At 41.1% G+C, this 21,419-nt stretch overlaps 1 protein-coding gene across 1 annotated transcript in view; it reads right to left on the reverse strand.

The window, feature by feature from the left end:
- The window catches only part of TMC5 (transmembrane channel like 5), a 757,208-nt gene that overhangs the window by 405,205 nt on the left and 330,584 nt on the right, over positions 1 to 21,419 (reverse strand). Inside the window, exons 9-10 of the mRNA XM_086940869.1 lie at positions 5,659 to 5,810; positions 2,085 to 2,229 (exon numbers count right to left, since the gene is read on the reverse strand). Of these exons, the coding sequence (XP_086796995.1) occupies positions 2,085 to 2,229; positions 5,659 to 5,810 (297 nt within the window). The remainder of the gene's footprint in view (positions 1 to 2,084; positions 2,230 to 5,658; positions 5,811 to 21,419) is intronic.

The raw sequence follows: 21,419 nt of genomic DNA on the forward strand, positions 1-21,419 counted from the left end.
CTAGTGGATAGTTTATGTACAGGTTGAATGACAATATCTAGTTAAAAAGATAGACATGCTGCCAAAAAGACAAAGGGGAGGGAAGAATAGAGAAAATATACAGAAGGTACCCACATTGGCAGACGTAGATGTACTGAACACACATATTTGTCTGCATTCTCTCTGCAGCTAGACTGGCAGACAGACAGACAGACAGAAACAGATAGATAGATAGACAGACAGATAGATAGACAGATAGACAGATATATATATAGATTTATTTAAATTCGAGATGTGCTGATGGATGGACTCTAGATGGACGGGTTATGGGTTTGGGAGCTGGCTGGGTTTGAGTGGGTGAATGAGCTGTATGTAAGGATGGATGAGCTTAAGGGGTAGCTGGATGGGTTTGAGTGTGTAGATACGGAGGATGTAAGTTTATGTGGATGGATGAACGAATGAATGGATGGATGGATTTATTTTACTTGGATGCTACATGAGTGACACTATGGGTTGGATGGATGAGCTTAAGGGGTAGCTGGATGGGTTTGAGTGTGTGGATAGCGTGTATGTAAGATATGTGGATGATGAATGGATGGATGGATTTAGTTTACTTGGATGCTAGATGATTGACACTATGGGTTGGATGGATGGATGGCTAGGGGATGGATGGGCGGATGGGACGGGGGTTTGTATACAGACATAGTCAATGGAAGAATGTATTGATGAAAAGGGAAGTGTTCAAATGCTCAGTAAATCTGTTTAGAACAATATTTAAGCAGAGCCTGTCTGCCCTGCAGAGTGCATCCAGCACAGCAGGCAGGCTTCCCTAAGCTGAATTCTTTGTGCATACAGCAGTTCTTCATACATGAGAAGTGCAGGGAAAGTGCGTGGGTGATGTTTGCATATTTTTGACAAGGGTCTTGCAGTTTTCCTCCCGTGAACATGTGTTTGCGTCTCGCAGCGGGAGCCGTCGGAGGCTGTCCCCAACTGCCTGACCGCCATGAGCCATCCGAGGAGCCCCTTTCTGGAGGCTGCAAAGAGAGAACTGAGCCGGTCGAGCTCTGAGACAGCGCCGTCCTCAACCTCATTATGGACATCATACAGGACTTGAGAAACTACCATTTGGCCAAGGAAAACAGGGTGCAGTTTTACTCCAAATTCTCAGACTACAAACTGGACGACAAGGAAGCCCCTGAGTACGGGCACTATCAGGATGAGCAGAGAGTCGGGGAGTCTCCCATTTTCACTCCTCTCGTTAGTTAGCATCCGCACTATTCTGTTAGTAAGAAGGTGAAACCGGGCAGAGCCCGAGCACACTATTATGGCTGGGCTTGTTGTGTTGAGAGGTAGGCAGGGCTTGGGTCAGGTGGGTGGTCTCTTTGGACTGGGATGAAGTAAGATTGGGGCAAATCTGTTGCACTATATGCTAAAATAGAATTGTATTGAATTTACATATCCTCCAAGGAGATCTGTTGTTACCACCTAACAATTAATATATTGTGCGGCACAGTTAGTGCAGTAAATTATATCAGAAACAAAGTGTTTGGCTACAGATATTGCACAATAACTTCTAAACTATCTATTTGTGTCCATTAGTGCCATCGAGGGTGCTCTGGTCAAAGTATTTATAAGTCACACGGCAAAACAAGCCCCACGCGGCCATAAAAGTAACAGCTGCGAGTATTTTCATCCCACTCAAAGCCCTGGTCTACACGTGCGGTCAGGTTCTTGGCGCACATAGCCTTGGCTACAGCGCACAGAGACCTTACTCTGCCGCACACAGAGGAAAATAATTAGAGGGAACATTGGTAATCACTATGATTATCTGAAGATTAGGGTCATGAGAAGACTATTTTGTCATCCATATTTTCCATATTTTTACTACAACCCATCATTTTAACACAGTATAGCTTAATGTTGCCATCATGATGTCAAAATGATCACTGGAGACCACATAATGTTCCCTTAAGAATGCATTTCTACATCTTTATTGCATGATTCATCAATGCACGGGACACTCTCAGATAACAATGCTCTTTAGAAGCTTATTGTTCATCTATTCTTTCACTCACAATTGGATTGAACATGAAGCTTTACATTACCTTTATTTGAGTGCTGAGATTTGTCTGCCTTTCTTTTATTGCCTTTTCATGGGTTACGCTGAAGTCCCATGCACAGAGCAGTTTTGTTGCATGTGTAGAAAATGTATTTGGACTGATGAAGTTCTCACGAAAGGACTTTGCCATGCTGTGGGAAAAGCAAAACATGTCACTTGTAGAATGAGGAACTGAGATATACATTTTTAGACTTGCCTTGTTAAAATAAAAAACTGCAATTAAATTCACTGATACAATGTAAATATTCCAACCAATTTACAGCATGATGGGGAAAATATGCCAGACCAAAAACTCTATTAGAACGTTTTACAGTACCTTTAGTCATCGACATATATATATGTATATATATATATATATATATATATATATATATATATATATATATATATATATATATATATATATAAATCAGGTTTGATAGAATAGCAAAATGAAACAATTTAATAGTAGACCTGTGTAACAACATAGTGCACAACAGAAAAACATCCTTGTGTCGCCCCCTCCTAAATTTGGAGTATTTACCTCATAGTCATGATTGTCAATTATGGGTAGGTAAATGTAAATGTAGAGTATTTATATAGCACACTTCTACCCGGAGGTCTCGTAGCGCTGTATTCATACCGCTGTGGAACCCATCCTGGCTTTCCTGTGAAATGTCCACTCCTGGGCACCCCCAAGGTGAAGCCAGGCATCCACAGTGCTGGCTTCCCCATCACGCTGTAGGGATAGTGGCTTCACTGCTTGCCTCCCCTTTGATTTTCCTGGCATTGCACTTGCCACTCCTAACTACAGAGTCTTGAAGCCAACTGTTTGAAAAGAAAGCAAACAGGCCTTTTTGATCCTTGTTTGCTTTCTGTAGTTTGAATCCTTGCACTTTATCTAGCTCCTCAGCAGCAAACAGAGGCTACTGAGTGGCAACGTGTGGAACAATAGACAATCATGTGTTGTCAGTGCCGTTCAATAGGTGTGAGTTGTAATATTTGCTACTCCTGGCATTTTGGTGCTTCGATTTCCACCCTGATAGTCGCAACAATATCCATGGTGCGACCAGAACCCCACATAGTCCAGGTTCACAGGTACCAGAGGGGAAAAGGGGCTTGTTTACCTCCTCAAACCTGAAATAAATTCCATGGCATGGCATGATCTTATGATTTCCCCACCCCATGAGAACTTCCAAAAAGACACCCACTGGACAGAATGCACAATGTAGATCCTTGAACTGGTACTACATGGAGTTGAAGTCCTTGTGGGTAGTTCCACAATCACCCAAAAAGTGCTGGGGTTATGATATGGACCTCTTCAATAAAGAACCATTTAAAAAATCATCTTTCCCAATATATCATATAAAAGGTCATAGTGTTAGAGCTTTTGAAAATGTGCAAATTTGGGTAACAAATATTGCAGGCGAATTAATGATAAATAGTAGTCGTAACCGATGAATTAATGATGTTGCATTTAAAACGAATTAATAGAAATGTTTGGATGTATGATTAATAATGCAGTTTAGTTACGCCACATTTTCACAAAAACACAATTTTATTTAAAAAGTATGCAGTTTCTAGTGTTCTGTTCATCTTGCTACTTTCTCGTTCAACCTCTCAATCAATTTCCCCTTTAAGAATTCTCTCCTCATAGTTTACAGGGAGCACAATGGAGTGTGATACAGTTATCTGACTCGTTAGAATGAGTGTATTATTAATTAATCTTGCCATTGTGTTCCTCATGTAACCTGATGCAACCTGAAGAAGGGCATTCGCTCTGAACGGCGGATACCCGTTTTCTAGCACATTAATGTGTTGTTCTTTGTTAAAGAATGTTTCATATTATGTTTTGCATCTCCAAATTTCGGTTGCTTTAGATGGTAATGGAAAATGTTGATTATTCTTAAAAGTGAGATAGTTCTATAGCCTAATTTGCTACACTACATTTTCTGATTTGTCTAAAATGTACTGTCAATAACCATCCAATGCTAAATTTGCAATATTTCTGATTGTTTTTTAGTAAAATGTGTATAAAAACCCCTGGTTTTATTTGGATGGTGGCAACTTTTGCTTTTCTTCACTAAACTCTATTTGTTTGAGGTTTTATTTACACATAGAACTCTATTTACATGCGAGAGACTTTAAAGTTCCTCATACCTTGGTAATCTCACCCTTTAAAAACAATGTTAGCATTGTTTATTTGAACCTGACAATTCAGACTTCGGACTTGTACCTCTGTATCTGAGCCCAAATGGCATGTTTGGATTTATTTTTACGACCTATTTTGAATTTGTAATAAACCTATTAACTTCCCATTGATCTAGAACTCAGTTCTTGAGTGGTGTAAGTTTCTATTTTGATTTTGCTCTGCTATTCATTGAACCGAATTTCGTGGAGACTGGTGTATCTTATCGTTAGATCAGGAGTACTGGAGCCAGATCAGCATAGGTATTTTTGGGGTGATCAAAATATTGGGCTTCAGGCTGCTACAAAAGTTTAAGATGAAGTCTTGAAGAAGAGGTCATGAATCAATCCAACAATTTAAGAATTGCATTAATACCAAGGAGATGATTACTCCCCATCATTTCCTACAATAGAACAATGTCCACATTAAACAACTGAGAGCCTTGAAAAGCACTACATGCACATCTACCAAATGTTTATTTAGCACTATGTGAAGCCAATGTTATACTTTTTGCACTAGCTGAAAAACACAATTGTAAACACTGCGACAAGAAAGATAGAGGGCCAAATGTACCCGTTAGGTGATCCACCAATTGTCAGTCAGTTGTTCTTAACCTGTTGTCCAGGGACATCTAGTGGTACGCAAAGCCTACTGAGAGGGTCTGCGACTGCTTAGACACATAAACAGATTAATAAAGTGTATACAAAGAAAAAAGCTAAATGTAAATTTGAGAATTTTCTGTAAAGGTAAAGGAATTTGAAATTATAAGCTAAAAAATAATTTGGCATCCTCAGATTGTTTCGTGGCACAGTGCAAGTGCATCAAGCATGATATAAAATAGACAGTGTTTTGCCTTTATTGGATTAGAAAAGCTCTCACCTTCCCATTAACATTAAAATTGTTATTTTTTAAAATATTTGTTTGTGAAATAAATAAAACAGATCTGAATTTCTGTATTGTTCTGTGGTTCCAATCATAAAACTTGCTTTGTCTGGGGACCCTGGCTTCAAGTAATGACTTAGTTAAGGTGCACGGATTCCAATCATTATTCAGTAACAGGGTCCACAGATTCCAGTACTAGTTAAGAGAAGGTCCACAGAAGTCAAAAGGTTAAGAACCACTTCCCTAAGTGATGCCCATAATCTTCAATTCACTCTTTTTTGGTGTTTTTCATGACTATGTGATATATTTAGAGAAAAAATAGGTGGGGTGATTTTGCTAATTGAGTGATAAGCAGTGTTGCTAGGTTTTTACTGAACCACAGAGTAGTCAAACAACATACATTCAATGAAGAACTATATGTATTAAGAGGGGAAACAGTTTTTAATCCCATTCTAATGATTGATCAGCTCTGCTTCTATGTGTTCAGCTTACCACTTATAAGCTCTCTCACCTGTATATAAGGCTAAGGAAGCAGATCAGGAGGTAAAATCCAATAGTAAAGATGTATGCAAGCTGCATGTTGTAAGCAGTAAGATTTACGTTGGTGTGTATTGTTGAATTGGTGTAAAATCCATAATAAAGTACAGTTTCCTGGAAATAACCCTATATAAAAACAGAGAAAAAGGTTAGATATGTAATGTAACGATATACAAAAGATGGCCCTCTGAAGGCATAGATCATTGTATGTTTATAGCTTAATTTGCAATAGTCAAAAAATGTGTAACATAATTTACCCCACAGACGAATGGGTGTTTTGCATAAACTCCTCTAAAGAAGCATTTGCATTCCATAATATAGTGAGATAAAAGACACTGAGGCATTTCCGGATGAAACTAATTGCACTTCTCACAAAGTAATTTTGCCGAAATGTGCAAAAAAAATAATTTTGCACCAGTTGGGACAATTATCAATGCGGATATTAATACATATTTGTAGTAGTGCAATCTATCTACATTGGAAAAGTTTGAGGCAAAATTGCACTAGATTCAGAACATTCAACGTATTTCCACTTGGGTTGTGAACCGCTGCTTGTTGCAATTGCACATTTCACATTGGTGGGGAGTTGCACTGCACCTGTACTGGGTGCATAGGCTGATAATACACATTTCCAGAGGTCCTGTTAACATTTCCTTAATTAGTTCACTTATTTTTGTTGCAAATAGCTAAAGAATCGAGAGGCCCCTTTAGGTTAATTCTTCCATTCAAGTATACACTGTGTCTTCTGTGGCAAACTTTGACCTGTCTCCAAGCACTGGCCATTGCTGGAGGCATTCTGAGAGCTGCAAGCCCACCTTTCCGGTGGATAAAGCGGACTCCAGTGTATGTTGCCCTCTATTGCTACTGATCTTCCACTCAGACACGTACCAGAACAATGAGCGACATTTCAAGTGCTAATTTAGTTGCATATGTTGAACATCTGACCATTGTATGAGTACAACTTATTTTGTTGACCAGACTCATGCTTCTGCCCTTCTTCACCCAAAGCCTAATTGTGTGCTGTGTTGATGTGCCCTATGTTGAGGTGTACTGTGTTGAAGTGTCCTATGTATAATACTGTAGCTGGACTCAGCCCCTCTTTTTTGTAGCATGCTAGAGTTATCATGGTTTTAACACCCTCAGTGCACGTCTGAGAAACTTTCAGGTAGACTTACCAAGGATACTTCTGACCCTAGCATATGATTCACAAAAGCCTACTGCCCATACCCTAGAAATAATATCTGATAATTCCTAAACCAGTTGCAAAGCTAGTAATTCTGGAGGATTTTTATTTAAGTCACATTTTTATATAGGCAACTACATATGGCTTTATTAGTGTGTGTTGGCATGTTCACAACCACACAAACAATATGCCTTCAACACATATAAAGGCATCAACAACGTCTGTAGGATCAGAAGTCCTGGTTGTCGTCCCGGTTAGGTTAATAGAAATGTACAAAAACTTATTTCCACTCAATGGAGAATCTTGTAATTGCTTGTCATGTTTTAAACTTGGGAGATTCTGGTAGTAAGATGTTTTTGCTTTTGGAGTCTCTAGAACCAACAGAGAATGTCAAAAGGTTGGCTAGGTAGGTGGGCCTTCTTTGGTGGATGGCTTTGTGAGTTGAGAAACTGATTTAGATTTGTATTTCGGACTTCCAATGGAAGCCAGTAGACATGTAGAATTAGTATGATGTGGCTGGATTTTTTGGAGTAATTAATCTTGCTGTAGTGTGGAATGGTGCATTGATGGGAGGGAGGTGGCGGTTAGGGTCCCCGTTATAACTGTGTTCCTGTAATTGATTCTAGAAATTATGGATGCATGTTTTCACATTTTAGCTAGTTGCTCATGTGTAGTTTTCCCAACATGGTGACCAAGAGAAAGATTGGGGTTGACTGTAAAGTATAGTGACTTAACAGTGGGTTCCAGGCTCGGGATACAACCATCGATTTTTAGTTCCTGAAGTAGTTTTTAGCTTCCTTTGATTTTGGACTTGGGGATATCGGTATGAATTCTGTTTTCTGTGGGTTTAGCATTATGAAATGTACATTCATTCATTTGTGTAGTTTCTTCAGAAAACACTAGAGCGAGATTATGTCTTGCTATTGGTAAGGTTTAGATATAACTCTGTATCATCTGAATATTTATATGATGTGTATGCTTAGTGATTTATATACAGGTTGAATAATGTTGTGGATAATACAGAACCTTTGGGATGGGCATTTCTTTTATCTGTGTTGTTTGTTTGCCTATTTGTATCAGATGACGTCTGCTGTTAAGAGACAACCAGTTGAAAAATTGAATATGAAGGTCTATTCAGTGATGGCCAGTAGCCTTCCATTATCTATTGCATAAAACACTAATTTTAGATCCAACATGACATGTTTTCTTCTTCATCCAGCATCTTGTTGAGTACTGTCATTCTAGCAGTCTCCTTACTGAAACCTTCTCTAAAAACGGTTGGCAGCCCACCAAGAAGGGAACTGGCAGTAAATACTCATTGATTTGTAAAGTCACACATTTCAAATTTGACTTTTGCCGTCCTTAATATTGGTATTATAGGTCAATTTTTCAACTGCCATTGAAGGTGTTCTTGTTTAGGGCTGTATTGATGATATCCTGCCAGCACGGAGATATGAAGGAGGAAGTGGTCCCTCAGCAGATACTCTGAATACCGGATCCTTTTGTGTGGTACAGGGTATTGAGTTTTAATGTGTAATAAAGTGTTTCTCATTTTACAGAGATAAGCAATGAGGTGGACAATCAGGTTATTACACTGTTGCATGTCTGTGGAGGACTGAGCTTGTTATACCCCCCTCCCACATTTACCTCCCTGACAAATTTGTGACTGTCCATCATCGGTACCATGGATACTCAAGGGCTGTAAGGGATGTCCTTGGCCCAGTTTGCAGAGCCATAGTAAGATGGGCCCCAGGACATCATAAGCAAACAACCCAAGGCCGCAGGACTGTGGCTCAGTTGCCCCTAATTGCCCGTTTGCGCCCCCAAGGAGGATCTGATACCAACTGTTTTATTTCATTTTGGTATTCAGCTATAAGTTATCATTTTTCGAGCAAAGAGCATTTATTTTTGGAAAGACAATGGTCTCTCTTGGAAATTCATTTATTTTGTTAAGTGGGAAATCCAAGAATTGTGATTTTGTATCTTTTAGTGATGTGGCGATTTCTTGGTGATGATATTAAATGGTATTAAGAAATGTCAGTTTTTGTATGGAATGTAACATTTTCCAGTATGTCATTATTAATTGTAGGATGTGATGTTCCGTGTGTTTTGGGTTGGATGAAAACTGCCTCACGTAGTGCAGTTGGAGCAGTGGCTCCAAGGGCCAGATGAATGAAGCATTTTACCACCCACACACTGCCCATCAGGCTGTCTCTGACCCTAAAATGCTTTTTGCCATATACCAACCTTATTTTGCGATTCAGTAACCTATTACTGGCTCGCACAATAGGGTTGCGAATCACTATTAGGAAGATGCACGTTTAGGACGTCCCTTCCTAATAGTGGGTTGCACTGGTATGTACGAATGTTTTGCTACCAGGAATGCGGTCGAAAAACATTTATAGTTACAACCAACTTCAAGTTGGTGGTAACCCATTTGCAAATGGGAAGAGGTCCCCAAGGGACCCCTTCCACTTTGCGAATGTGGACACCAACATTTTGTAGGAGCAGGTAGTGGTTTTACGGACCACCGCCTACTCTCAAAAAAATGAAAAGGTAGCTTTACATTTTTATTTTTGAAATGCATCCAGTTTTTCTTTGAGGAAAATGGGCTACATTACAAAAGAAAATAGTTTTATTTAAAAAGCAATCACAGACATGGTGGTCTGCTGTCCCCAACATGTCACCATTCCTGCAAAACATACCTCATGAATATTAATGAGGTAGGTCTATTTGTGGCCGAATGGGAATCACAAAATGTGTCTATGACACAATTTTGCATGGGTATTTGCGATTTCCAAAGTGGAAATAGAAAACATTTGCTATCAGGAAATGCTAAACTGACTGTTTTGTACATTTGGCACCATGTTTCCAATAACTGTGACAATTTATTTCCCCAGTCTATGTTTAAATCCCCATGTAAATATCCGTGGGACAAAGCAAGTGGTTTTTGATGATGGAATAGTTGCTCAGTAAAATTGGCCTTAAGATTTAGCAGTATATAAATCACACGTAGGTAAGGGGTGCCCCAGCAGACTGACCTCTTGCTTGTTATAATCCTGGCCCCTTGATAAACCTCCATGAATAAATAGTTGTCTAGAGATTTTCCCTTTTGATTTTTGTTTTTGGATCATTAGAGAAGTAATTTACCTTGGGTAGGCATTGCTGATGCAGTCTGGATTTTTCTGGACAACCTTTTTAAAATGGCAGATGTGTTGCAGTGATGATGTCATATTTCAGGAACCATAAGACCTGCACACTTTATTATAGTATCAAAGAAAACAAGTTACTTACCTATAACTTTAGTTCTCCAGTATTGGAAGCTTTCATAGATTCACATGCCTGAATCATTCCCCGTAGTCGAGACGGGAGTCTCCGTTATATAAAAAAGCAATGCTTAGTAGTATAGCAAACTGAAAAGAGGCCTAGGCCCATTCCCCTTTTGCAACCCATAGCCTTTGTTATGTAAAAAAGGCCCAAACTTTTCCCTGAACCAATCAGAGCTCCTCACCCTCTAGAACACTCCTGAGAGAACCTTCTGCCCCTCAGATTTTCGCCCAGTTGTGCCTCAAGAACACTTGTGGTGCTAAATCCAAGGTAAGCCTCTCAGGGTAGGAGGGTGGGTGCATGTGAATCTATGAAAGCTTACAATACTGGAGAACTAAAGTTACAGGTAAGTAACTTGTTTTCTTACTCCAGTATTGGAACTTTCATAGATTCACATGCCTGAATCAGAATAGCGAGCAGTGAGATTACAAAGCACATTTCTCTGATACATTTCATAATCATGTAATACAACTTGAAAATCAAGCATAACATATAAAATGTGACTTTGTAAAACAAGAGAAATTACGGATGGAGGGATGGAAAGAAGGCTCACCGTTACTGGATGATATTCCGCAGTACCGCCTCTCCCACCGCCGCATCCGACTCTGCGGCTGCCTCCAAGCAGTAGTGCCTGGTGAAGGTGTGCGTAGATGCCCAGGTCGCTGCTCTGCAGATATCCTGGATTGGCACTCCTCCAAATAGTGCAGTGGATGTGGCCATTGCCCTCGTGGAATGAGCACAAACTCGTGCATTTAGGCTTTCCAGCAGCTTGATGACAGTAGACAATTGCACTGGAAATCCATCTGGCAATTCCCCTTTTTGATAAAGGGAAACCTTTCCTAGGTGCACTGAAAGCGACGAAGAGCTGAGAAGATTTGCGAAAGCTCTTAGTTTCTTTCAAGTAGAACTTCATACATCTTTGAACGTCTAGTGAGTGTAACACTCTTTCTGCCGCTGTTGACGGATGAGGAAAGAAACGTTTTAACACCAAAGGCTCATTCAGATGAAAATCAGTTGGCACCTTAGGAATTAATTTTGGATTAGTCCTAAGAATCATTCTATCTTCCTGAAACTGTAGGAAAGGCTCCTGAATAGTGAGCGCTTGCAGTTCACCTACTCTTCTCGCTGAAGTTAGTGCAATGAGAAGAGCCACTTTCCAGGACAAGAACTTAAGGTCCGCTCTGTGTATCGGCTCAAACGGTGGTTTCATCAATTGTGACAGTACTATATTGAGATTCCATAGTGGTGGTGTAGACTTTACTGGAGGAAAGACCCTGAATAATCCCTTCATAAACTGTTTGATGATCCTTGATGACCATAAGGACGGGCCTGATGAAGACCTCCTGTAGCGGGATAAAGCAGCCAAATGTACCTTGATGGAAGCGTGCGCCAATCCTGACTTTGCTAACAGCAGAATGTAAGGTATAATCTGATGAGGTGCAGCAGTAAGAGGGTGAGTGTTATGCCTCTTACACCACAGACAAAACCTCTTCCATTTCATCCTGTAGGTGTTTTTGGTACTGTCTGCTCTAGCTTTGGACAGGATTCTCCTACATTCGTGTGAGATATTTAGATGACTAAACTCAGTGTTCAGGAGAAAGGCTGCTAATCGCAAGGATTTTGGGTCCGGATGGAGCACCTGACCCCAGCGATAGAATTGGTCGCAGCCAAACTGGACGGTCCTCTGACAGCAGCAGGAGTTCCGTGAACCAGTGTTGTTTGGGCCACCACAGGGCTATTAGGATCAGCCTGCACGGCTCTTTCTTGATCTTCACCAGTACGAGGGGGAGAAGAGGAATTGGAGGAAAACCGTAGGCAACACGCCGGACCATGCCATGGAAAACGCATTCCCCCCCAAGATCCCTTCTGGAGAAGCCAGCTTGCGAAGTACCGGCATTTCCTGTTCTCTCTTGTGGCGAAGAGGTCCACTATTGGTGTTCCCCACCTTTGAAAGATGCTGTCCAGGGTCCCCTGGTCCAGCTCCCATTCGTGGCAGGACGATTTGAGCCTGCTGAGAGTATCCGCCTTGACGTTTTGATCTCGCGGGAGGTGTTCCGCTGACAATGAAATTCCTTGTCGAAGAGCCCATTCCCACATCTCCTGGGCCTCCTGAGATAGGGAGAGAGATCTTGTTCCCCCTGCTTGTTTAAATAGTGCATCGCCATAGTGTTGTCTGGTCTTACCAACACCGGCAAACTTCGTATTCGTGGTAGGAAGGCTTGCAATGCTAAGCGGAATGCCCTGAGTTCCAGCAGATTTATGTGTAATCGCTGCTCGTGGACCTTCCAACGACCGCTGACCTGACGGTCCTGAAGGAAAGCTCCCCATCCTTCTAGGGACGCATCTGTCGCCACCACTAATGGAGCCGCTCTTGAAAGAAAAGTCAGACCCTGAGATATATTTTCTTTCTGTGTCCACCATGCCGCTGCCTGCACCATCACTGGTGTCACTCATATTGTGTCGTCGAAGAATCCCTCCACTTGACGCCACTGAAGATCGATCTGTTCCTGCCATGGGCGCATCCTTAATCTGCAGTGAGGTACAAAGGGAATGCAAGATGACATCATGCCCAGCAAGGATTTTTACCTGCGGACTGAAAGAGACTTTTTTTTTACAAAGTCTTGGAAAAGGGACACAATCCTCAGTTGCCTTTCTTCGGAGGAAACGCCTTGTTGCAGTCCATGTCTAGTATTGCCCCAGATATGTGATCACTCTTGCTGGTTGGAGGTTTGACTTTCCTTTGTGAAGAGTCAAACCCAGTTTGGCGAACAAATCTATGCAGGCCTGTGTTGACGCTCTGGCTTGTGCTTTCGATGGCGCTTTGGCTAACCAGTCGTCGAGGTAAGGAAATATTTGATGTTTTTGCTTCCTTAACACAGCCGCCACTGGTGCCAGGCATTTTGTGAACACTCTCAGCGCTGACTTTAAGCCGAATGGCAGTACCCTGAATTGGTAATGTCTTCCGGCTACTAAGAACCGAAGGTACTGTCTGTGTGCGGGATGGATCGGCACGTGGAAATACGCGTCTTGTAGGTCTAATGTAGTCATATGATCTCCTGGGTTCAATAACGGAAGGATGTCCTGTAGAGACACCATCCTGATAGATTGCTTTTTGAGATAGGTGTTTAAGGATATGAGATCCAGAATAGAACGCCATTGGAGCTTGTTTTTCTTGACAAGAAAAAAACGGGAGTAAAACCCCGTGTTTTCTTGGGCATTCGGTACCGGTTCTATTGCTCCCTTTCGGAGCATTGTCCGAATTTCCTGCCGGAGTTGATGCAGATGGTTGGCTCTCTGATGCCTCGGTGGAGTACAAGGGGGCGTTTGAAGAAATTCTAGGGTGTGACCGAATTGAACAATTTTGAGGACCCATTGGTCTGTTGTTTTCCGCCAATTTTGAAGATGATGAGCAATCTTTCCACCCAGGGGAGCACGTGATTTCTGGAATGTTGACATAGCCGGAAGATGGAGGTTGTCATTGCCGTTGGGTGTTGTCCTTCCCCTGACGGCCATCCCTTCCTCTTGGAGCTGATTTCGTATATCCTCCTGAATTACGCTGATTGTACTGTTGACGGTAGGGCTGCGATGAGGCAAAATAAGAGGAATATCTCCCTTGTTGATATCCTCCTCTATACGAGGACTGCCCTCGACCTCTGGAGCCATGAAAAGGGGTTTTTCTGTACTGCAGTGTTCCCAAAGCCTTTGCAGTATTGGTATCCTTCTTGATACTCTGCAAAGTATCATCAATATGCTTCCCAAATAGATCTTCTCCATTGAATGGGATGTCCAGAATCTTGTTTTGAACTTCCGACCTAAAAGCCGTTGCTCGTAGCCATCCTTGCCAGCGCAGGACTGCTGCTCCTCCCACAGATCTAAATGCCGTCGTCGCTATATCCTAAGCGCAGTCTATGACTTCAGCCGAAGTCTTTTCCCCTTCCAGGAGAATCTTCCTGGCCTCCTGCTTCTCCGGTTCCGGCACCTGGTTAATGTATGGACACAGGTCACACCACATTTGCCTGTCGTACCTTCTCAAAATAGCGAGGGCATTAGCGGTTTTATCTAGCAGCGCCGACAATAAGGAAAAACGTTTGCCTGCCTTATCCAGTCTTCTGCCCTCTCTGTCTGGAGGTGTCGTGATTGGAGCAGATGGGTTTCTGGACTTCTGCTGTGCCGCCTGAGTAAATATAGAATCCGGCTTGGGATGACCGAAAAGACAAGCTGGAGCATCTATAGGCGCCTTATACTTTTTGTCTAGTCTGGCCAGAACCGGTGTCACCGTAGCTGGCGTCTCCATGACCTTTAATCCTTCCTCCCAAATATGACTCACGATAGGCAAGGATTGCATAGATTTGCGATACGATTCCTTGAAGTCGTATAAAAAACATTCCGCTTTATCCTCAGTAATGGTGAGTGCAAACCTCTTAGTGGCTCTTTCCATTAAATTATGAAAACCACCAATGTCCTCCGGTGCAGAATCTACTGTCTTCGGCGTAGGAGTTGAAGGTGAGGGGATGAGATAGTCATTCCACTCTGCACTTGGTTCCGCAATCTCTCCATCCTCGTGGTCATCATCCGTGGTATCGTGTTGTGACGTTGGTGGTGGAGACCTAGCAGTAGGCTCCGGCAAAATTTCTCTCCTACGCACTGGCATCCCTGGTACAGACCGTGGACGCGGAGTAGCCTCTGGAACCTCCTCAGTGGCTGGAGCCGTTGGATATCTTCTTCTATAATCCTCCAACATGCCCTGGAGGTCTTTCAAAAAAGAGGATGGTACACTTGTCATATCCTCATGCTGCTGTTGGTGATATTGGTGCTGTTCTTGGGGATGCTCTTGAAAACCCCCATATTCTTCCTCAGAATCGACCTCCTGGTACTTGACTTGTAATTGCGAAGGGCTACTCGCAAAACCATAAGGATCCTAGTCATCCTCTTCCTCCGAATCTTCCTCTTCCAGCAGGTGAGATGGAACCAATGGAGACACCTTGCTTGGTGATGTAACCTCTGGTGTTATAGGCTTTTTCCAGGGTACCAATCTTTTCTCTGGTGTCTTTTCCATTGTCAACGAGCCCGTCGACGAGATCCCGGTCGCCGTCGTCGACCAAGTTATCGTCGTCGACGCCACCGTCGACGTTGTAGTTACCGTCGATGCTGTCCTCGTCGACGCTGCTGTCGACGATGTAGATACAGCAACGCTCGTCGACGCCTTCGTCGATGATGAAACTGTCAATGATATCGCCGTCGACGGTGAAATCGTCGACGCTGCCTTCTCACCAGCTTTTACCACTTCTTTTCTCGTCAATGACGACAATGGTTCTTTCGCCGAGGATGACATCTTTTTCGTCGATGGTCCCGTCGAAAGTGCTGAAACACTCCCTTTCTCCTCAGAAGGTGCAGAGGAAGTTCTCTTGATGGTAATCTTGACTCCATGAGGCGATTTTGGAGGTTCTGAGGCGGACTTCTCTTGCTTTACCTCAGAAGCAGAACCCTTCTTCCCCTTAGCTTTACCTGAAGGGGATTTTGAGGGACTGCGCCCTGAAGACCCTGGGGTGGTCTTTTTTGGCGCCTTCTCAGGTCTTTCTCCTGAGGAATGTGTCTGAGGAGACCTAATTCTCTTTTGAGATCTCTTAGACAATACAGACTTCTCCTCACTCTCACTTGAGAGGATTTCTTTGCTTGTTTTCACCTTCTGGAGCCAAATCAGCAGCCTTCCCTCACGATCCCTCAAGGTTTTATTTGAAAAGGTTTGACATACCTTACGATCTGCTGCCTTATGGTCTGGATAGAGGTAGTATATGCAATCTTTGTGAGGGTCATCTGTATAAAGTCTCTTCTTAGAGCAGGTGGAACAAGCTTAAATAATCCCTTTTTCCCCTTTTCAGACATGGTTAGATGAATAAGGAATTCCAATAAGAAGAAATTAGAAGATGAGAGACCTCAAATCTCAGTCAAAATACTGTAAAAGTAAAGAGTTTGAGCGGAGCTCAAAAGAGACTCCCTAGCACAACGTGCGGTAGAAAATCTGAGGGGCAGAAGGTTCTCTCAGGAGTGTTCTAGAGGGTGAGGAGCTCTGATTGGTTCAGGGAAAGGTATGGGCCTTTTTTACATAACAAAGGCTATGGGTTGCAAAAGGGAAATGGGCCTAGACCTCTTTTCAGTTTTCTATACTACTAAGCATTGCTTTTTTATATACCGGAGACTCCCGTCTCAACGACGGGGAATGATTCAGGCATGTGAATCTATGAAAGTTCCAATACTGGAGTAAACATAGGTTTTAGGGGTCAAGTAGTCTTATAGAGATAAAAAATAACTCTTCAGAGAAACTGTTCTGCCATTTTCTAAAATGGCAGCTATATTAGAGGAAGAAGAGACATATATAGAAATGAAACAAAGAATAATGTGTTTAATCCTTTAATGTAGACACCAAACAATGTTTATGATCTGAATATGAGAAAAAATAATGTTTATCACTCCTGTTTTAGACCCATTTTCATAGTTCACTTTATTTGTTTCGGCACTCTCTTGTAGTACATTTGCAGAATGTTGAACATTTGATAAGAGCATATTGACAGGGGCATCTTTTTGTAGCACAGGCTTTGCAAGTACATGTATGTGTAAGTTCGGTGGGTAGAGGCTTTAGACATTTCGTAGGTTTTAGCACCCCCATCAATATATTTCCAACCAAATTCACATGGATGTTTCTGTACATATGCATGATCCAAAACATCCACACCTCTCTTATCAACTAGAATGCTATTTTAATGTGCCTACGCACAGAATATGATGTAGGTGGTAGGTCACTTAGTGGAACTGATCTCTTGAACTCACTGTACGAAGATCGTCAAATGTGTGACGGTCAGAACTGGTTTTCCACACATGCACAAGGTATTTTTCTATGTCTTGAAAGCCACATTCTTCTTCTGTCCAAGCAAATCCTTTTAGAAACTTGACAAGTTTAAGAGTTAAAGTTCCAAGCTTTGTTCAAATTTTGCTCACAGTGTTATCACCCATAGGAATATGTGCCTTGATAGGAACACTGGGCAATTCTACATCAAGTCTCTCGTACAGAATATGGAGGGCATTAAGTGTCTTTTCTCGCCTGTTCAATAATGTATCTATAACTCTGACAATCCTTGACTTAGAATATTGTAAAACATCTAAGCAGCCCAATAACATCTGTGTCATTAGCCAGTACAATGACTCGATTTGAGCCAATTCGAACAGCCCACTTAGCTTTTGGCACAACACGAAGGTCAGCGTCCTCAAATTTGCTGTTAAGTTCTTGATCAATATGGCTTGTACCTTTTGAACAATCTCTCCTGGCACCAACTCCTCATTAACAATCATTCCACTTGCAATAATTGGACATCTAGTGTTCACTGAAGCATCAGCAATGTTTTGGTGAGTCAACATTTCCAAGTTCATCTTGTACGATGTTGATGACCAGACTTTATCACTTTGAACAGGTATAGGTGTCGAATTTTCAATGCAGGCTAGGTCAATTGTTCGAATTGTAGACATTTGTCTGACTCTCTCACATTCTTTGATAGATAGTTTAATATAACTGACAAAGACAATGTGCAGTTCTTGCAAGGTGCACACTGACTTTGACATCTGTAGAACAGTCTGAATGACCGCTCTGAAGATTTGAATGGATGAAATCTTAACCATTTGCAATTGTGACATATAGTCCACAACAACAGCAGTTTTCAAGGAGGCTACTTTTTCAAATTTAAATTCTTAGGGTGTTTTTTTTTCTAGCTCTTGTACTAGTTTGTGCTTCGCTGGTTTGGATGCATAATCCCCATCAAATAATGCATTTGTTGAAAGAAGATCATACAACCGAATGTCCAGGATAAATTCACCCCTTTCTTTTGCTACATCAATCTCTCTATGTGCTTGCGAAAGCTTTTGTAACCTGTTTTGTAGTGGCTGGTTGGATGAAACTCTTACTATGGCAATTGAAGCTTGGAAGTTTAGCTTTAGTGATTATGTCAAACAGCCTTTTCTCTTTTAATACAAATCTCTCATGCTTCAATTCTGCCTATAATTTTGATCCATTTTTAAAGGACATCTAGTAGAGGATTCTTTATATCGCTACACACATATTGTTTGGTCACAAAGTTGTGTAGGCACACAGGCTCAGTGATTTCAAAGGAGTTTCCTTGGTGCTGCATGAAATGAAGATAGCTGTCAACATATTTATTAAAACGTTCCTCTCTCTTTCCTAGAAGTTTGTGGTGAGGACCAGTTTCATAATAGTGTATTAATTATGAATTTGTCATTTCTCTGAAAGCATTGCACATAGAAAGTACTTCATAGTAAACTAGTTGCCATTTAGCAACATATTAACTTTTACGTGTCTGACCAAAAATTCCCTCAAAGCTTTTCTGTGATCTCTGAATCACCTGTTTCAGTTTCATATCTGGAGCCATAGCATCCTTCCCACTCTGTCTTTCATCACAAAATGTCTTTAGATTATTTTTCTCTAGAAGTATGGTTTTTCCACTTCTAGCTTCTTCACACTTTCCAAATACCAGGACCCATATCTCAGGTAGTTTGTGTAACCGAAGTTGTGAAACACAGTAATCAGTGACTCCACAGTCTTCACATCCAGCTCCCAATCACCTTTTTGATCAGCATGTACCAAGTTTTTCTCTAACAATGTCATGTGTAAAATATTTCCAGAGTACTTGCAAAGTTCTGATTTTACTTCACACTATTTGACAAATTCTACAAACTTGGTTTCCAGTTTTTCTGCTTTTTAACTGAGTGTATTGAAAGTTGCCTGACTTTGCATTATGTCTTTTGAATGAAGTGCACCCTGTGCCTTGCTCACTTCTGAGATAAGATAAGCAAAACTGAATTTGTCATTCTTGTTCCAGAAAGCATTCCAACGCAATGTCTCTATAGCCTCAGATATGATGAGCCTACCTTGTAACGAACAAGGATAAAGAGTTACGTTCAATACTAACTAGACAGTTTTGCTTCCAAAGATTTTAGCCTCACTAAGTACATTGTCAATACTACATCCACTGAGATAAATTTCTGAACACCCCAACACAAACTTTATCACATGAAAAATGCCCATCATTGGATGAAGATCATCAAATTCTACTGGATTGCTCATAAAAATGTGAGCTACAATACGGAAAACACCTTCATTGCAGAAAATTTGCAGGATAGGCTGGTTTTCAAGCTGAGCATGCATATTTTATAAATTGTTTAGAGATGTGTATACTGTTGCATAGTTTGCAACTGGAGATGGTAGTACTGGTAACAACCCAACCTTCTTTGGTTGTATGGCATTTTGAGAGATCAGAGTATGAAATCCAACCCACAGTGGAAACTGGCTTTTCTCCATCCTTCAGTCAGCACCAAGTGATATGATAAATTCAGTTAAATCAGCTTTGCAGATTGCAGCATCAGGTAAAAGAAGATCCATGTCCTCAGCCACTTTTAAGCTTTCTGGTAGACTGGGACGTGTTAATGGCTTTTAGTGATTTTGTCCATGTTAGCTAGTCAGTGTGGTTATAAGTTTGCAGCTTCATTTGTTTATGCCTACAGCTGACTCATCTTGTTTTCCAACAGCTAAATCATTGGTACAGTCTTGAAAAAGCATCATGGCAGTATCATGTTTGCTGGATTTTCCAGTCAAAGAAGAGCGGTCCTCAAAATCAAAATCATCCAGAGCAGCAATTTTAAATCCTTTCCTTGTAAAGTTTCTTGGAAGTGGTGTGCTGTCCGATTGACAAGGTTTTACAACATGAGCTGCTAACCAGTTGCTGCTCCGTACTATGTCATTATAACTTGTTGATCCACCAATCCTATTAATTTAAGTGATTAGCTCAGTACTTTTGCACTGGTCATATTGCATGGGCAGTCTTCATGTGTAGCAGAGTTTTCTTTTTGCCGTGATGTAATTCATAAAACAAGATTTAGGAAAAACTACATTTGCACAGCATAAACCTGTGAGTTCATGGGATTGTCTTCCACTTCTTTGCTTATTTCTTCAAAGCCATCATTAATGATGTCGGCCTCTGTTCCGTACTCAAGAAGTCTTGTTTGTAACAGTTTTGCTTTGCTGATATTAAACAGTGAAGTAAAAAATGTTAAGACAACATTAGGCATTCTAGTTGACTCCCATGATTTGCGAAGCTCTGGGGCATCACAAAATTTGTCAGTAAGTTCAAAATATAAATCTCTCAGGATGTTTCTTAAAATAGTTTGTGCTGATTTTAATGCATCCTGTGGTCTTATTTTGGCTGCAAGAACTTCAGGAGTCAAATCAGCTGAGAGCACCATAAATGGATTATGTTTTTGGTTAGACTGACAAAAAGGAATTTGTCATTGTACATTCTCACCAGAAAAATCCTAATTTCATTATTATGGATCAATACTGTTTCATCAATGTTGACCATTATTTCTCTGATCTCACTGAGTTTGAACCCATAGCCAGCACTCAAGAGTGGCTTTAAAACTTCATTTGCTTTTTCAAAAAGTGCAAACGCAAGCAAAGGCCCACAGGTACTTTGCTGCTAGGAGCTATTTGTACATTCATTTTTTCGAATGTACGCAGAGATTCAGATCAAGTGGGCATCCAAATCTGATGCAAATACATTCACCTCGTTGTTTAGATAAGCTACTAGGCTGAAAACTTAATCTTGGAAGAAACTCGCTGCAGATAAAAACATGTTAGCCTTTTGAGACTCACATACTACTTTGTTCTTTCGTCATTCCATTTGACTCCTGTTCTGCCTAAACTACAGATAGCACATTGAAGATCCTCTGCTTTCTGATCAGCTGTTGGAGGTGGACAAGGGGTAGCCATTTCTCTTCTAAGTCGATAGACATTGGGTTTGGTTGTCGTGGCTTTCTCTGAAGACTTGGATTCTTGTTGTGATTCACTGGTTTCTGCTATTGTTTGAAGATTTATTTTCCAGGTTTTTTTTCAATTGTATATAACATGTAGCACTTGTTACAATTATAAAATGTTTTATCCTCTTCACCCATCAGTTTAAATCTTTTGTGACCTTTGTGTTGCCGTATTTCTGCAGCATCTCAAACTCTCTTCTGTCCAACCTAGCTTTTTTTATGAATTAGTTTTGCCTATGACACATTTTTCTTTGTTGAAGGAGTCCTCAGATCTTGTAGTTAGCTATACAATGTCAGGGGGTAAAAAGCCTCTGCTACCACATGCTTTTCTCAAGTTTACAAATGTTTAAACC

Source organism: Lissotriton vulgaris, chromosome 10, assembly GCF_964263255.1.
Source record: "Lissotriton vulgaris chromosome 10, aLisVul1.2, whole genome shotgun sequence".
Lineage (NCBI taxonomy): Eukaryota > Metazoa > Chordata > Amphibia > Caudata > Salamandridae > Lissotriton > Lissotriton vulgaris.